At 45.0% G+C, this 18,433-nt stretch overlaps 1 protein-coding gene across 3 annotated transcripts in view; it reads right to left on the bottom strand.

The window, feature by feature from the left end:
- The window catches only part of igsf9ba (immunoglobulin superfamily, member 9Ba), a 76,878-nt gene that overhangs the window by 34,292 nt on the left and 24,153 nt on the right, over positions 1-18,433 (bottom strand). For all 3 annotated transcript variants that reach the window (XM_031790898.1, XM_031790896.1, XM_031790897.1), the window contains exons 2-3: positions 17,685-17,882; positions 14,063-14,209 (exon numbers count right to left, since the gene is read on the bottom strand). In XM_031790898.1, coding sequence (XP_031646758.1) covers positions 14,063-14,209; positions 17,685-17,882 — 345 coding nt within the window. The remainder of the gene's footprint in view (positions 1-14,062; positions 14,210-17,684; positions 17,883-18,433) is intronic.

Raw genomic sequence — 18,433 nt, forward strand, 5'->3', positions numbered from 1 at the left:
GCACAGGGCGGGGTCTCGACCCAGGGTCTCGACCCATCAGCTTGATGACGAGCTTGGAGGGCACTATGGTGTTAAATGCCGAGCTGTAGTCGATGAACAGCATTCTCACGTATTCCTCTTGTCCAGATGGGTTAGGGCAGTGTGCAGTGTGGTTGAGATTGCATCGTCTGTGGACCTATTTGGGCGGTAAGCAAATTGGAGTGGGTCTAGTGTGTCAGGTAGGGTGGAGGTGATATGGTCCTTGACTAGTCTCTCAAAGCACTTCATGATGACGGAAGTGAGTGCTACGGGGCGGTAGTCGTTTAGCTCAGTTACCTTAGCTTTCTTGGGAACAGGAACAATGGTGGCCCTCTTGAAGCATGTGGGTACAACAGACTGGGATAGGGATTGATTGAATATGTCCGTAAACACACCAGCCAGCTGGTCTGCGCATGCTCTGAGGGCGCGGCTGGGGATGCCGTCTGGGCCTGCAGCCGTGCGAGGGTTGACACGTTTAAATGTTTTCCTCACGTCGTCACAGTCCTGTCTGGTCCAGCGACGGTGGGTTTGTGCCCATAGGCAACATTGTTGCTGGTGGTGTCTGGTGAGGACCTGCCATACAACAGGTCTACAAGTCCAGCCTCTCTCAGCCTATTGCGTACAGTCTGAGCACTGATGGAGGGATTGTGTGTTCCTGGTGTAACTCGGGCAGTTGTTGTTGCCATCCTGTACCTGTCTCACAGGTGTGATGTTCGGATGTAACGATCTTGTGCAGTTGTTGATACACGTGGTCTGCCACTGCGGGGATGATCAGATGTCCCTCCTGTCTCTCTGTAGCGCTGTCTCAGACGTCTCACAGTACAAACATCGCAATTTATTGCCCTGGCCACATCTTCAGTCCTCATGCCTCTTTGCAGCATGCCTAAGGTACGTTCACGCAGATTAAGGGACCCTGGGCATCTTTCTTTTGGTGTTTTTCAGAGTCAGTAGAAAGGCCTCTTTAGTGTCCTAATTTTTCATAACTGTGACCTTAATTGCCTACCGTCTGTAAGCTGTTAGTGTCTTAGCGACCGTTCCACAGATGCATGTTCGTTAATTGTTTATGGTTCATTGAACAAGCATGGGAAACAGTGTTTAAACCCTTTTGCGAATTATCTTTGAAAGACAGGGTCCTGAAAAAGGAACATTTCTTTTTTTGCTGAGTTTACAATGAACTGTAAGTTCCCTCATCCGAGCAGTAAATTTCAAACACAGATTCAACCACCAAGACCAGGGAGGTTTTCCAATGCCTCACAGAGAAGGGCACCAATTGGTAGATGGGTACAAGTGTAAAAAGCAGACATTGAATATCCCTGTGAGCATGGTGAAGTTATTAATTACACTTTGGATGGTGTAACAATACACCAAGTTACTACAAATATGCAGGCGTCTGTCACGCCCTGGTCTAAGTATTTTGTGTTTTTTCTTCATGTATTGGGTCAGGCCAGGGTGTGGCATGGAGTGTTTGTATTGTTTGTGTTTTGTCTTGGGGTTTTGGTGTGTGTATATATTTGGGATTGTAGCTAGTGGGGTATTCTAGCAAAGTCTATGGCTGTCTGGAGTGATTCTCAATCAGAGGCAGGTGCTTATCGTTGTCTCTGATTGGGAACCATATTTAGGCAGCCATATTCTTTGAGTTTGTCGTGGGTGATTGTCCTTAGTGTCCTATGTGTACTCTTTGTTAGTTTGCACCAGATAGGCTGTTTCGGTTTCGTTTATTGTTTTTGTAGTGTTCGTGTAAGTTCGTGTTTCTTTGTTTAATTAAATATGTATCGCAATCGACACGCTGCAGTTTGGTCCGACTCTCCTTCATCACCACTAGAAAACCGTAACAGAATCACCCACCACCAACGGACCAAGCGGCGTGTCAACAGGCAGGAGCAGCCGAAAGAGGAGAGGCAACAAAGGCAGCAACAGCGGCGCAATGAGGATTGGACATGGGACGATATATTGGATGGCAAGGGTTGCTACACATGGGAGGAGATCCTGGCGGGAAGGGATCGCCTTCCATGGGAACAGGTGGAGGCACTTAGGAGAGCAGAGGCAGCCGGAGAGAGGAGCCGGCGATACGAGGGAACACGGTTGGCTAGGAAGCCCGAGAGTCAGCCCCAAAAATGTATTGGGGGGGGCTCACAGGGAGTATGGCTATGCCAGGTAGGAGACCTGCGCAAGCTCCCTGTGCTTACCGGGGGGCTGGAGAGACCGAGCAGGCACCGTGTTATGCTGTGGAGCGCACGGTGTCTCCAGTGCGGGTGCACAGCCCGGTTCGGTATATTCCAGCTCCGCGTATCGGCCGGGCTAGATTGAGCGTCGAGCCAAATGCCATGAAGCCAGCTCTATGCGTCTGGTCCCCAGTGCGTCTCCTCGGGCCGGCTTACATGGCACCAGCCTTGCGCTCGGTGTCTCCGGTTCGCCTGCATAGCTCAGTGCGGGCTATTCCACCTCGCCGCACTGGCAGGGAAACCGAGAGCATTCAACCAGGTAAGGTTGGGCAGGCTCGGTGCTCAAGAGCTCCAGTGTGCCTGCACGGCCCGGTCTATCCGTCACCACCTCCACGCACCAGTCCTCCGGTGGCAGCCCCCCGCACTAGGCTGTCTCTCCGGCCCATCCTTACGAGGGCTCCCACCTCTCCAGCGCTGCCAGAGCCTTTCTCCTCTCCTGCGCTGCTGGATTCTCCCGCCTGTTTAGTGCAGTCAGAGTCTTCCTCCTCTCCTGCACTGCCGGAGTCTCCCGCCTGTTCAGCGCAGACAGAGCTGCCAGCCTGCATGGAGCAGCTAGAGCTGTCAGCCTATATGGAGCAGCCAGAGCTGTCAGTCTACATGGAGCAGCCAGAGTTGTCAGTCTGCATGAAGCAGCCAGAGCTGTCAGTCTGCAAGGAGCTGCCAGTCTACATGGAGCAGCCAGAGCTGTCAGTCTACATGAAGCAGCCAGAGATGTCAGTCTGCATGGAGCAGCCAGAGCTGTCAGTCTGCATGGAGCAGCCAGAGCTGTCAGTCTGCATGGAGCAGCCAGAGATGTCAGTCTGCATGGAGCAGCCAGAGATGTCAGTCTACATGAAGCAGCCCGAGCTGCCAGTCTGCATGAAGCAGCCAGTCTACATGGAGCAGCCAGAGCTGTCAGTCTGCATGAAGCAGCCAGAGCTGTCAGTCTACATAGAGCAGCCAGAGCTGCCAGTCTGCAAGGAGCTGCCAGTCTACATGGAGCAGCCAGAGCTGTCAGTCTACACGGAGCTGTCAGTCTGCACGGAGCTGTCAGTCTGCACGGAGCTGTCAGTCTGCATGGAGCTGTCAGTCTGCAAGGAGCTGTCAGTCTGCAAGGAGCTGTCAGTCTGCAAGGAGCTGTCAGTCTGTAAGGAGCTGCCAGTCTGCAAGGGGCTGCCAGTCAGCACGGAGCCGCTAGAGCTGTCAGTCTGTAAGAAGCCGCCAGAGCTGTCAGCCTATATGGAGCAGCCAGTGCCGCCAGTCTGCCCAGCGTCGCCAGTCTGCCCAGCATCGCCAGTCTGCCCAGCGCCGCCAGTCTGCCCAGCATCGCCAGTCTGCCCAGCATCGCCAGTCTGCCCAGCGCCGCCAGTCTGCCCAGCATCGCCAGATCTGCCAGTCAACCAGACTCTTCCAGATCTGCCAGCCAGCCAGGATCTGGTAGATATATCTACCTGCCTGAGCTTCCTCTCACTCCTGAGTTTCCTCTCACTCCTGAGCTTCCTCTCACTCCTGAGCTTCCTCTCACTCCTGAGCTTCCTCTCACTCCTGAGCTTCCTCTCATTCCCGAGCTTCCCCTCAGTCCCGAGCTGCCTCAGTCCCGAGCTGTCCTTCAGTCCCGATCTGCTCCTCAGTCCAGTGGGGTTCTGGGTGAGGACTACTAGGCCATGGTCGGCGGCGAGGGTGGACTATCCAGGGACGAAGGGAGAGGGGACTAAGACATTAAAGGAGTGGGGTCCACGTCCCGCGCCGGAGCCGCCACCATGGACAGACGCCCACCCGGACCCTCCCTATTGTTTTGAGGTGCGTTCGGGAGTCTGCACCTTAGGGGGGGGGGGGTTCTGTCACGCCCTGGTCTAAGTATTTTGTGTTTTTTCTTCATGTATTGGGTCAGGCCAGGGTGTGGCATGGAGTGTTTGTATTGTGGTGTGTTTTGTCTTGGGGTTTTGGTGTGTGTATATATTTGGGACTGTAGCTAGTGGGGTATTCTAGCAAAGTCTATGGCTGTCTGGAGTGATTCTCAATCAGAGGCAGGTGCTTATCGTTGTCTCTGATTGGGAACCATATTTAGGCAGCCATATTCTTTGAGTTTGTCGTGGGTGATTGTCCTTAGTGTCCTATGTGTACTCTTTGTTAGTTTGCACCAGATAGGCTGTTTCGGTTTCGTTTATTGTTTTTGTAGTGTTCGTGTAAGTTCGTGTTTCTTTGTTTAATTAAATATGTATCGCAATCGACACGCTGCAGTTTGGTCCGACTCTCCTTCATCACCACTAGAAAACCGTAACAGCGTCCTTCCTAACTCAATGGAATTTCACCATAAGGCCTATGGTGACTTTAAAACAGTTACAGAGTTAATGGCTGTGATAGGAGAAAACTGAGGATGGATCAATAACATTGTAATTACTCCACAATAATAACCTAATTGACAGAGTGAAAAGAAGTAAGCCTGTACAGAAAAAAAATATTGTTGCAACAAAGCACTAAAATAATACTGCAATAAATGTGGCAAAGCAAATAACTTTTTGTCCTGAATACAAAGTGTTATATTTGGCAAAAATCCAAACGTCACTGAGTACCATAGTAGTGGCTGCATCATGTTATGGGTATGCTTGTAATTGTTAAGGACTGGGGAGTTTTTTAGGATAAAAAAATCAATTGAATGGCAAAATAATAGAGGAAAACCTGATTGTCTGCTGTCCACCAGACACTGGGAGATGAATTCCCCTTTCAGCAGGACAATAACCTAAAATACCAGGCAAAATCTACACTGGAGTTGCTTACCAAGAACACAGTGCTCCTGTGTGACTGAGTTACAGTTCTGACTTAAATCTACTTGAAAATCTATTGCAAGACCTGAAAAGGGTTGTCTAGCAATGATCAACAACAGAGCTTGACAGAGCTTGAAGAATACAGAAAAGAATAATGGGAAAACATTGCACAAGCTAGGTGCTGAAAGCTCTTAGCGACTTACCCAGAAAGACTCACAGCTGTAATTGCTGCCAAAGGTGAATCTACAAAGTATTGACTAAATATTTGTGTCTATCATTTTTAATACATTTGCTAAAATGTCTAAAAACATGTTTTAATTGTGTCTTTATAGGGTATTGTGTGTAGAGTGGTGAGAAAGAAACTATATGTAATCAATTTTGAATTCCGGCTGTAACACAACAAAATGTGGAATAAGTCAAGGGATAGGAATACTTTCTGAAGGCACTGTATATATTACCACTAGTTATTACCATAAGTATTTATACAATACCAGTCAAAAGTTTGGACACACCTACTCATTCAATGGGTTTCCTTTATTTTACCATTTTCTACATTGTAGAATAATAGTGAAGACATCAAAACTATGAAATAACACATATGGAATCATGTAGTAACCAAAAAAGTCAAAATATATATTTTATAGTTCAGATTCTTCAAAGTAGCCACCCTTTGCCTTGATGACAGCTTTGCACACTCTTGGCTTTCTGTCAACCAGCTTCACCTGGAATGCTATTCCAACTGTCTTGAAGGAGTTCCCACATATGCTGAGAACTTGTTGGCTGCTTTTCCTTCACTCTGTGGTCCAACTCATCCCAAACAATCTCAATTGGGTTGAGGTTGGGTGATTGTGGAGGGAATATATTCCTGCTAACAGTCACTTTTCACCCCTGTTTACATGTATATCCGCCTATCACGCATACAATGACACCACTTATGCTGCTGCCATACTGTTTATTATTAGTATTATTATTTAACCTGGTACCAGTCACTTTCTCCTAAATCCCCTGCCTACATGTACATACCTACCTCAAAATATTCCAGTACACCTGCACATTGTACATGTGTTATTGGCACTGACCCTGTATATACAGTTGAAGTCGGAAGTTTACAAACACTTTACAAACACAAATTTCTTGGTAACAAACTATAGTTTTGGCAAGTCAGTTAGGACATCTACTTTATGCATGAAAAAAGTAATTTTTCCAACAATTGTTTACAGACAGATTATTTCACTTTTAATTCACTTTATCACAATTCCATTGGGTCAGAAGTGTACATACACTAAGTTGACTGTGCCTTTAAACAGCTTGGAAAATTCTAGAAAATGATGCCATGGCTTTAGAAGCTTCTGATAGGCTAATTGGCAGCATTTGAGTTAATTGGAGGTGTACCTGTGGATGTATTTCAAGGCCTACCTTCAAACTCAGTGTCGCTTTGCTTGACATCATGGGAAAATCAAAAGAAATCAGCCCCCCCAAAAATGTAGACCTCCACAAGACTGGTTCATCCTTGGGAGCAATTTCTAAACGCCTGAAGAAACCACAGTCATCTGTACAAACAACAATAGTATTCAAGTATAAACACCATAGGACCACGCAGCCGTCATAATGCTCAGTAAGGAGGCGCGTTCTGTCTACTAGAGATGAACATACTTTGGTGCGAAAAGTGCAAATCAATAACAGAAACAGGTACAAAAGTATCTATACCCACAGTAAAAGGAGTCCTATATCGACATAACCTGAAAGGCCGCTCAGCAACGAAGAAGCCACTGCTCCAAAACCACCATAAAAAAGCCAGACAATGGTTTGCAACTGCACATGGGGACAAAGATCATACTTTTTGGAGAACTGTCCTCTGGTCTGATGAAACAAAAATAGAACTGTTTGGCCATAATGACCATTGTTATGTTTGGAGGAAAAAGAGGGAGGCTTGCAAGCCGAAGAACACTATCCCAACCGTGAAGCACAGGGGTGGCAGCATCATGTTGTGGGGGTGCTTTGCTGCAGCAGGGACTGGTGCACTTCACAAAATAGATGGCATCATGAGGGAAAATTATGTGGATATATTGAAGCAACATCTCAAGACATCAGTCAGGAAGTTAAAGTTTGGTCGCAAATGGGTCTTCCAAATGGACAATGACACCAAGCATACTTGCAAAGTTGTGGCAAATTGGCTTAAGGACAGCAAAGTCAAGGTATTGGAGTGGCCATCACAAAGCTGACCTCAATCCCATAGAAAATGTGTGGGCAGAACTGAAAAAGTGTGTGCGAGCAAGGAGGCCTACAGACCTGACTCAGTTACACCAGCTCTGTCAGGAGGAATGGGCCAAAAGTCACCCAACTTATTGTGGGAAGCTTTTGAAAGGCTACCCAAAACATTTGACAAGTTTCAGAAGAAAGGTCTTTGTTTCTGGCCATTTTGAGACTGTAATCGAACCCACAAATGCTGATGCTCCAGATACCCACCTAGTCTAAAGAAGGACAGTTTTATTGCTTCTTTAATCGGCACTACAGTTTTCAGCTGTGCTAACATAATTGCAAAAGGGTTTTCTAATGATCAATTAGCCTTTTAAAATGATACATTTGGATTAGCTAACACAAAGTGCCATTGGAACACAGGAGTGATGGTTGCTGATAATGGGCCTCTGTACGCCTATGTAGATATTCCATAAAAAATCTGCCATTTCCAGCTACAATAGTCATTTACAACATTGACAATGTCTTCACTGTATTTCTGATCAATTTTATGTTATTTTAATGGACAAAATGTTTTACTTTTCTTTCAAAAACAAGGACATTTCTAAGTGACCCCAAACTTTTGAACGATAGTGTATATTCTATTATTAAAAAATGTATTAGCTATATTATATTAGACATTGATTACTGCACTGTTGGGTAGAGCTTTTAAGTTAAGCATTTCACTGTACTTCTGCATGTGACAATAAAACTTAACTGAATTTAGCTGAAGAGATGATCACACTCTCTCTACCAAAGTGGGTCATGGCTAGCCGATGGAGTCTTGTCTTCACTTCTAATTGAACACACACCTGGTGTGGAGTAAACAAACACACAAATTAGCATCTCTAAAGATCTGCCTCTCCATCTTGGCCCCTCACTGCACAGTACTCCTGTATAGAGGCTACCAGAGACTACCATTAAGGAACTTTCAACCAGTAATTTTGAAAGTAGCACTCACGTGCCAAAACGGATCCCCTAAAATTGTGAACAATTGGGCACAATATCATCCATTTCCATTTTCAATTTCGTATGATATGTTACGTCCTGCTGGATCGTATGATATGTTACGTCCTGCTGGATCGTATGATATGTTACGTCCTGCTGGATCGTATGATATGTTACGTCCTGCTGGATCGTATGATATGTTACGTCCTGCTGGATCGTATGATATGTTACGGCCTGCTGGATCGTATGATATGTTAAGTCCTGCTGGATCGTATGATATGTTACGTCCTGCTGGATCGTATGATATGTTACGTCCTGCTGGATCGTATGATATGTTAAGTCCTGCTGGATCGTATGATATGTTACGTACTGCTGGATCGTATGATATGTTATGTCCTGCTGGATCGTATGATATGTTACGTACTGCTGGATCGTATGATATGTTACACACTGCTGGATCGTATGATATGTTACGTCCTGCTGGATCGTATGATATGTTATGTCCTGCTGGATCGTATGACATGTTACGAATGTGCTGAAGTTCCAGTTCGATCTCTTTAACAGCTGTTGTATGCATTCTCTCAATTACTTATTTGGGTATTGTCGTTCTGTAATGTTACTACAGTATTTTAATTTCAGCACATTAAGCAACCAGCTCTGGTTTTTGTAGTGATTTACAATGCAAGTGTGCTTTATGGGTAACCATATTGTGGAATGTGGTGTAGATTATTTTCTATGAACAGGTCTACATCTTTGATTCACATCTATAATGTGGTTTAGATGACCTAACATTAATTTACACTAAGTAGGTGGCAAACAGGAGGTGGCATTTACTGTGAGCGAATTGGGTGACAGGGGAATTCTTTCCGCCCATTATCAGTTACAACACATCAGTACGTGTCACCAAGTGGGGAATTTAGGAGATGTTCTACAAAAAGCCAAGTCGAGCATCACATTCTCGCCCTACTTTCATCATTTTCACGTCTTCTTTAGTCCTGGATTCAGTTGCTTCAGTATTCACACCACTCCCCTCTGTAGACCTTTCCACACGAGCAGATGGCCTCCTTAGAGCTCCATACCTGCTCCCCTCCTCACTCTGATTCTCTGCCTTCCTCTATTTCTCCCTCATTCTCGCCATCTCTCTTTCTCCCGCTCCCTGGAAGACTGCATAGTTTTACACCGTTTTTCTTTGATTTCCCTTTATGAGCAGATTTCAGAGAAAATGAACATTTACAGTACAGAGCCAGCCAGAGTGGGAGAGAGAGCATCTTTTCCCTGAGGACTACTACTTACAGCACGAAAGGATCATCATGCATTTTTATCAAATTGCAGCATATATTTAGCCCTTTACTGTTTACTGTACTCTACTTTCCATCCGCAACCCAACAACAATTTTCCCTCAAGGCACCAAGAGATCCCCTTAAGACTATTTGTCTCTGAAGTTACTGCAGCTGTGTGAGCTGACACACACAATCCCTCACTCACTGTTTCTCTCACTTATGTTTCTCTCACTCACTGTTTCTCTCACACTATCCAAAAGCTGCTGATTCATTAGCATACTGCTAACTGATACTAAATTAAGAAGAGAGGAGAGGAGAGGAGAGGAGAGGAGACGAGACGAGACGAGAGGAGAGGAGAGGAGAGGAGAGGAGAGGAGAGGAGAGGAGAGGAGAGGAGAGGAGAGGAGAGGAGAGGAGAGGAGAGGAGAGGAGAGGAGAGGAGAGGAGAGGAGAGGAGAGGAGAGGAGAGGAGGCACCACAGTGAACTCTCTGTCTTTCGGGCACACGGTCTTGCCATCTGACACCTGCCACTGAGTGGGCATGAATCCTCTTTCTGTTTGGCAGGAAGTAGAGGGCAGCAAACAGGAACTCAAAGCAGGCTGTGTATCATATGTAGATTCCACAGGCCACAGGAAAAGGCTGCCTTTAGTATCTGTGATGAAGCCTGGCCAGGAGAGCACCTGCCTTCCCAACAGAGACCCTTTGAGAGGACATGCAGCCATGATGAGGCCTCTGAATGTCAAATCAACTCACAGATGTCTCAAAATAAGCACAAACACTGCCAGCCATTTTGCTCTGGCTCTTTCAGTAGACATGAGAGCTTGGCTTCAGGTACAGCCCAAACAGACCCAATTGGGAAAACAAGGCAATAGCCTTATGCTCTGCACCTTTGCCATTATACTGCCGTAAACAAGGTATGGACAAACAAAATATTTTAGACTTGTTTTATTTGAGCTCAAACACCAAAAACTGGTTCCAACACAAAGAATAATGACACATCAAACAAATGATCCAGACAACTCAGTGATTGTGTAAAGGTCTAGCAATAGGGGAGGGGGAGAGCATAGGCGAGTGAATGAGTAAGCGAGTGAGTTGAGCGTGAACACTGATGAGGACGGCCATAGAGACGCAGTGTGCCTGCTTGCACAGGAAGCCATTCAAACCAAACACACACAGATGTTCACAAACTCCCTCCCACCCCCCTAGACCCTGCGCAGGTGACACTCCCTGGCAGGGCAACCGTGAGTGTAACTCAGTAGATAGGAAACTCATTTAGCCACAGCCAAATGCACACCCACCATTACCCACCCATCATTACACACCCACCAGTACACATCCATCATTACACACCCACCATTACACACCCACCATTACACACCCCCCATTACACACCCTCCACTACACACACATGCATGAGTGCGCGCACACTGAACCGTTGAAATACTGAGACATGTACCCTTACATGCTGACCACATCGCTCACGTCGTGTACGCGAGAGTTGCAAAATGAATTTCAAACATACATGTTATTCAGTTATTGCACCCACACTGCTCGCGCGCGCCAACGAGCTTCTGCATTGCCAAGCACTAAAATAGAAGTCAGTTCTATTTGTGACACTGATCGTGGTGCAAGTCCTGCCTCTCCCATCTCCTCATTGGTTTATAGAAGCAGATACCCACGTGCCATCTCCTCATTGGTTATAGCCACGTGGGTGATTGAAAGATGAACTGAGTTTGGGCGGTCGTCGTGGTAACTATGAAAGTTAGATGCCAAACGCCATATAAAGTCCAAAGAAGAAAATGCCTGGAAGGAGGAGAGATGACTAGAAACGATTCGGTTGACCGTATTATGTGTGGATTAATTGTCGGAGTAGAGGACCTTCTGCATTTCGGGGAAAATAACAACTCAATGTTTATATCCCAGGACAAATTTGCAAGCTACAGCAAGCTAGCTAAACGGGACAAATTAGTTAGCAGCTGCAAGCTAGCTAGCTAAATTGCCATAAATGTTTAATGCTTTTCGACATGTCCCTAAATTACTATAATTTGTTCAGAGTTTGTTTTAATATTTCAACCGGCGTGTCGTGATCGCGCACGCGGCCGGTTTGGGTATGGTGTATGGTGTAACACACATGCAAATGTTCTCACACACAAATATACAGTGTGTAGATGCATGCTTGCACACATAGACAGTAGTCTTGGTAGTGTTTGGTAGTCTCCCTGTTCTTAATCTACCTTTTCAGTTTCATAGTGACCATCAGGTTTACAGTGAACCTCATCCAATGTCAAGTAAACTGTATATGCATCTAAAATCAGTTACAGATTAGAAGGTTCCTGATGAGAATATGCATGAGCCTCACACAGACAGTGAGCACAAGTTCAAACCAAAAATACTTTTTGAGTGTGTGAATCTGACGGTATAAACTGCAAACTGTCAGACACTAATAATATCTTCAGTCCTTGTGAGGTGTCTATCTGGAGGGAAAAAACACTGTTTAATGTTATAACATGACTCTAACGAGACGACTGCATTTAGTTGAACCCATTATTTTCAAATGCCTGCATCGTATGGAGAAATAACTACCCACCGCTATCCAGCCGGAGGACGGACAAATAAGAGAAGTATTGTATCTGAATAACACCAGCAGAGAGACCAAAATAATTGGAATGAACAGATATGCTGCAGCTACACTTTAGCATCTGCGGCCCTGCAAACCAAATTGAATACGGCAACGTGCAATTAAATTATATTACATTTCTCCAAGACAAGTATTTTTTTATTGTCTATTATAACATCTGACAAAATGAATCAAATCAGAACCCATTAGAAAATATGAATATAAAACCGATTTGGTTTTCAGAAGATAAAATAGTAAAGATCATGGGCATCATTGTAAGTTGACTCTAGGTCTTGAACAGAACCATACATAGAGGGTTCTGCATGATACTTCAACATTCTATAACAGCCATGTTAGTGCCCCATTAACAAGACATAGATCATGTCTAAATAATGCTATGTAACTGAATGTCTAGAATTAAAACCATTTTCAACCTTCTAAAAGTTAGCCCAGCTCTGTAAATACATGGTTCTGGTCTTGAACAATGTACTGGAACACATTACATAGCTAGAAGCAGCTAGCCGCTAACCCGTTGGGGCCTTCCTGGGAAGTGCAAACGTGCAGATTTTTTTTCCCGCCTGGTCATCAGTTTGATTGCTCACAGACTATTCCAGACATTTCCTGCCGGAACTGTGTTAAGCAGGCCACAATCAATTCCCCTTCTTACTAGTCTCTCATCCCTTTATCCCCAAGGCAATCTGAAATGTGTCTGTCTGTGCCATGTTCCTGAAAACAGCTGTTCTAATTGCCACATGGGTTGGGTAGGTTACTTTCTAAATGTAATCCGTTACAGTTACTAGTTACCTGTCCAAAAGTTCTTGCACTTCTTGAATTAAACCATTATTGGGTTCAAATACACATTTAGATTTGCGAAGAGCCATCCACAACAACCACAATCTGTAAGCCGCAAATAGCTAAATGAGAGAGCAGAAGTGTGATTCACATCAATACACTATGTAGATATCAATAATAAGTGATATCCGTATCACCGTAGACTACACCACCGCTGTCATCCTTACCTCCAAGTGTTTATTCAAGTTGGATAATGTTTGGATGCCGACAGCAGTTGCACCATTGGAAGACATAGCTTGGACTGTAGCCTACAAAAACCTATCCCTGCTCTTTTCCAGCGATCCAACACATTTGGTGTGTCATCATAGTGGTCTCTGACTTGTGGTCAGACTCGCTCAGGTGATAAAACTTAAACTTGCGTATTTTTTCAATGCTATTTTGAATGTCATTGAGAGAACAGAGAAGTGTAAACTTTTTTCCCGCAAACATTCTTACTGAATAAAAAGTCATCCTCAACGTAATCACGTAGTTTTTCAAAAGTATCTGTAATTTGATTACAATATTTTTGCAGGTAACATAACTAATTACAGTTGCTGTTTTTTGTAATCCCTTACATGTTATGGATTACATGTAATCTGTTACTCCCCAACCCTGATTGTCACTCATCAGAGCTTTAGCATCTCAGAATAAACATAGCCAAAGTGACTACAAAGAAAAGGCCATAAATCATGAAAACAATTATTTTGGGGGACAAATTATTTTACAGTACCACATAGAATCACTAAAAAGCCAAACATCGCCCAAGTGATAAAACAAATCAGGACGCACACAGTAAATCTGAAATCTCAGACAGACAAGTCATTGAATGGCGAATAAAGAGAGAAGAAATGTTCTGACAAAAACTTCTGAATGTAGTTAGCTACAGTATAGCTATCTGAGGCTGACCAATGAAAACTGTTGAGGCATTGAATGTAAGCAACCTATGAGGTGAACATTGTCACGAATCACTCGAGCACACACATCTAACGAGATTACACCTACCACACTCCAATCTGTTGTTGCTGACAGTAAAGTGACAGTGAAGTGAAACAAAAGGCACCCTATTCCCTATATAGTGCACTACTTTTGACCAGAGCCATATGAGCTCTGGTCAAAAGTAGTGCACTACATAGGGAATAGGCTGCCATTTGGGACGCAGTGACTCACCATTGACTGTGAGCTGCACCCAGCTGCCATTGTGGAAGGTGTTGTATTGCTGCTCCAGCATCAGAACCCTACACTCGTACCAGCCCTGGTCCTCTGAGCGCACTGGGTCAATCTGAAGAGACGCCTTCCCATGCAGGCTGGCTCTACCTGGGGTGGAAGAGAAGAACACAGGGAGGGTCAGGTGTCAGGACCATAAAATTTGAGTAGATCCAAACGGTACACCCAATATGGCCAGCAGTGTACCCAAAGAGCACCATGAACATGGACACCAATCAGTATGATGTGCATATCTAAACATGGATGAAGCTTACACAGCTCTTTCATTATTCCACTGACTGTTCAATTCATTAATGACACTACAGTATCACATGCAGAACCCACACCAACATACTGACATACCGCTGACACAGACATCACACAGCAGAAGAAAAACGTAGCTAATCTGCCAATAGCATCTCCTCTAGGTCTCTGTGGCCTGAGATGGTGCTGTTAGATAACCCCTAACCTATCTAGTATTAGGATTAATGGATAACATTACCTGGAGGGCAATATATATTCCTGGGAAGTGATATATATATATATATCTCTCCTCTCCCCCACTCCATCCCACCCCCCCCCCCCCCCGAGTCTCAGGAGATAAAGAGGAAATCTAAAAGTAGGAAGTCATGTCACAGAGAATGAGCGAAGTTGAGGAAACCAGGCATGTTGAAATCTGTCTCACAGCTTCCAACCCACTGCACCAACACGGCTTCTGCTGCAGCCCTGACAGTCAAGCCGGATGAACAGACTGAAACACTCAAACCTCTGTTAGAGCCGTGACCTGGTACAAAGATCCTATTCCAAACTTTGAGTTGTATATACAGTGCCTTCGTAAAGTATTCAAACCCAATGACTTTTTCCACAATTTGTTAGGTTACAGCCTTATTCTAAAATCAATTAAATAGTTGTTTTCCCTCATCAATCTCCCACAATACCACATAACGACAAAGCAAAAACAGGTTTTTAGAAAGATGTGCATATTTATAAATAAATAAATAATAATAATATTACATTTACATAAGTATTCAGACCCTTTATTTACTCAGTACTTTTTGAAGCACTTTTGGCAATGATTACAGCCTCGAGTCTTCATGGGGGTGACGATAAAAGATTGGCACACCTGTATTTGGGGAGTTTCTTTCATTCTTCTCTGCAGATCCTCTTAACTTAAGCTCTGTCAGGTTGGATGGGGAGCGTTGCTGCACAGCTATTTTCAGGTCTCTCCAGAGATGTTGGATCGGGTTCAAGTCCGGGCTCTGGCTGGGCCACTCAAGGACATTCAGAGACTTGTCCCAAAGACACGCCTGATTTGTCTTGGCTGTGCTTAGGGACATTGTCCTGTTGGAAGGTGAACCTTCACCCCAGTCTGAGGTCCTGAGTGCTCTGGAGCAGGTTTTCATCAAGGATCTCTCTGTACTGCTCTGTTCATATTTCCCTCGATCCTGACTAGTCTCCCTGTCCCTGCCGCTGAAAGACATCCCCACAGCAGTATGCTGCCATTAACATGCTTCACTGTAGGGATGTTGCCAGTTTTCCTCCAGACGTGACGCTTGATATTCAAGACAAAGAATTCAATCTTGGTTTCATCAGACCAGAGAATCTTGTTTCTCATAGTCTGTGAGACTTTTACCAAACTCCAAGCGGGCTGTCATGTGCTTTTTACTGAGGAGTGGTTTCCATCTGCCAACTCTATCATAAAAGCCTGATTGGTGGAGTGCTGCAGAGATGGTTGTCCTTCTGGAAGGTTCTCCTATCTCCACAGAGGAACTGTGGAGCTCTGTCAGAGTGACCATCGGGTTCTTGGTCACCTCCCTGACTGAGGCCCTTCTCCCCTGATTGGCCAACTCTAGGAAGAGTCTAGGTGGTTCCAAACTTCTTCCATTTAAGAATGGTATTTCTGTTTTTAAGTTTTTATAAATTTGCAAACATTTTCACTTTGTCATTATGGGTTATTGTGTGTAGATTGCTGATATTCTTTTTTTATTTAATCCATTTTAGAATGAGACTGTAACGTAACAAAATGTGGGGAAAGTGAAGAGGTCTGAATACTTTCTGAATGCAATGTATGTCCTGTAAGTACTGTTGCTTGTTTGTTCATTTTGAATGTCAGGTAAACATATTGGAGTCGAGGGCGGGTTGGATTGGTCTTCCAGCAGCGCTGCATATAGATGCGATAGATAGCCTCTCCCCGGGACGGCTGCCATACCTGGGGAAGAAAATGGTGGGTTTTTGTTGAGCAGGAAATCGATAAGGCAAAGGGAAGAAGGTAGAGGGAAGGGGGAGACTGCAGTCTTGCAGTAATAAGGCAAGGCTTTAAAAGTCAGGTCTATTTTTGCCTGGGTGATGAAGTGCTGAGTGGTGTGAGTAGTGGCGTGAAGGGTAGGGATCGACCTCAGGTTCAATCTGTCACCGAGTGAGAGTTGTGCTGTAAACAGAGTTAACAATACTGTATCCACATCAAGAGCAGCCCTTCCAGGGCATTCACACATACTGTAATCTAACACTACTGCTGCCTACAGCGAATATGGCCCTCTGGGTTTGTTCATATCACACATGGGCTTCGATCCATTGCACTGCTGCAATAGCTATAGAGAGAGCAGAGGAGAATAGAGCTAAAGAGAGCCATGCAGCTAAACTTTCAGTTCTTTAAAGACCATAATCCCTCTGCAGGCTTTTCACTGGCTCTGATTGGAGGAGAGACTGGGAATTGGGTTTGGGAGATGTAAGACCAGCCTAGCCCCAAAAAACTAAATATCATACAGTATCTGAATTATTGATTGTTTCTTTGCTTGAGTTGGTGCAAAAATAGCTGATTTGAAATGTTAGATTTGCATATCACCTTGGGCAACTGGCTAACACACTAGAGGAGGAGCACTCCATTTCTTTCTTGCACTGAATAAGACACTTGCACTGAATAAGACACTTGCCGAAGCGTAATACTCAGTCGAAAAGTAAAAGTCTGTATTTTCCTTGCAAGAGAGAGGTTTGCCACCCCCAATCCACTTTAACATAAATACAACCTATATACAATTTGTACCATAACATCATTATTTAACAGCATCTAAGATTGTAAAAGATCCCTTGTAAAAGATAAGGTCATAGTGGAATTAGAAAATAGACTGCAGTCTTCAACTATGCCGATGTAAAGCTCACAGACACAGAGAGTCATGAGAAGCTAGCTTACCCCCACATACGAGCTCTGCTACTGTAAAAGGCAATCCGAAACCTCTCATCTCCATCATGAATGCATTTAGACCCAGAAATATAGGTTAAATACAGTACATCAAGACACAGAAATGTAGGCTGAACACAGTACATTGACTGCCTTGCAGGACTAGCTAGTCTAGCCGGGCAATGACAGTACATTTAGTCTCTGATCCACACAGATTAATTATTTATTTGGTGAGAAATGGGAAATGGGGATTAATGGAAATAGCTAGCCAGGCAGATCTTAAAAAGTATGTGTGTGTGTTTGTGTGTGTGCGTGTGTTAGGCAGCAGGCTACTCTGGCATGAGGAGTTTGGAAGGCTTGGCTCTTACCGGTGTACTATGGGTCAACATGGGGAGAGTGGAAGGCTCTTACCGGTGTACTCTGGGTCGACATGAGGAGGGTGGAAGCGGAAGCTGATGAAGAAGGGGATGGGCACTCCGAACTTGAACCACTCCACCACGTAGGGGGGCTGCTGGCCGTCCAGGGGAGGGGACACGTCACATCCCAGGATCACGCTCTCTCCAGCGCGCGCCGTCAAAAACCGGGGCTCCTCTCTCACTCCGTGGGCACCTGGGGGAATAACGGGAGACGGTCTTTTAACCAAAGAGCAGAGCGTATCTTAGAGAAGGTGGGAGGTAACAGTACAGTACATGTGCTGTACTGTTCTGTTCTCTACCATTTGAGCTGTGCTGTGCTGACCAAGCAGAGAAGACATTGTTGCTTAGTTGCCCAATGCCTATAAAACAGGCCATGTAGCTCGTCAAAAGTAAGATTGAGCAGCCCTGCCTACAGTGTTGGTGGCCCTTGTAGGTACTTCCATGGTTCTAGTACAGGACAGTCTGACTCTGTACAGTTCCTGTGTCGTCATCTCTCCTGGTGAGACCGAGTTCTGTCTGAGGTGTAGGTCACCTACAGTACTATAACTTGCCAGGCCCAGGCAGTTCCATTGATCAGAGCTGGCTGCTGCTCATATGGGCGTTACTGTGAGCGTTACCAGGGCTGGGCTGGCGTTTAGCCACGGATGTCCAGGCACACTACCGAGTGTTGACCTATCAGACAGCTGAAAGGTCAGCCTACCTCCTCAGCAGAACACTCACTCTGGGAATGAATTTTGTCCAGCT

The sequence above is a fragment of the Oncorhynchus kisutch genome, linkage group LG15 (assembly GCF_002021735.2).
Source record: "Oncorhynchus kisutch isolate 150728-3 linkage group LG15, Okis_V2, whole genome shotgun sequence".
Classification (NCBI taxonomy): domain Eukaryota; kingdom Metazoa; phylum Chordata; class Actinopteri; order Salmoniformes; family Salmonidae; genus Oncorhynchus; species Oncorhynchus kisutch.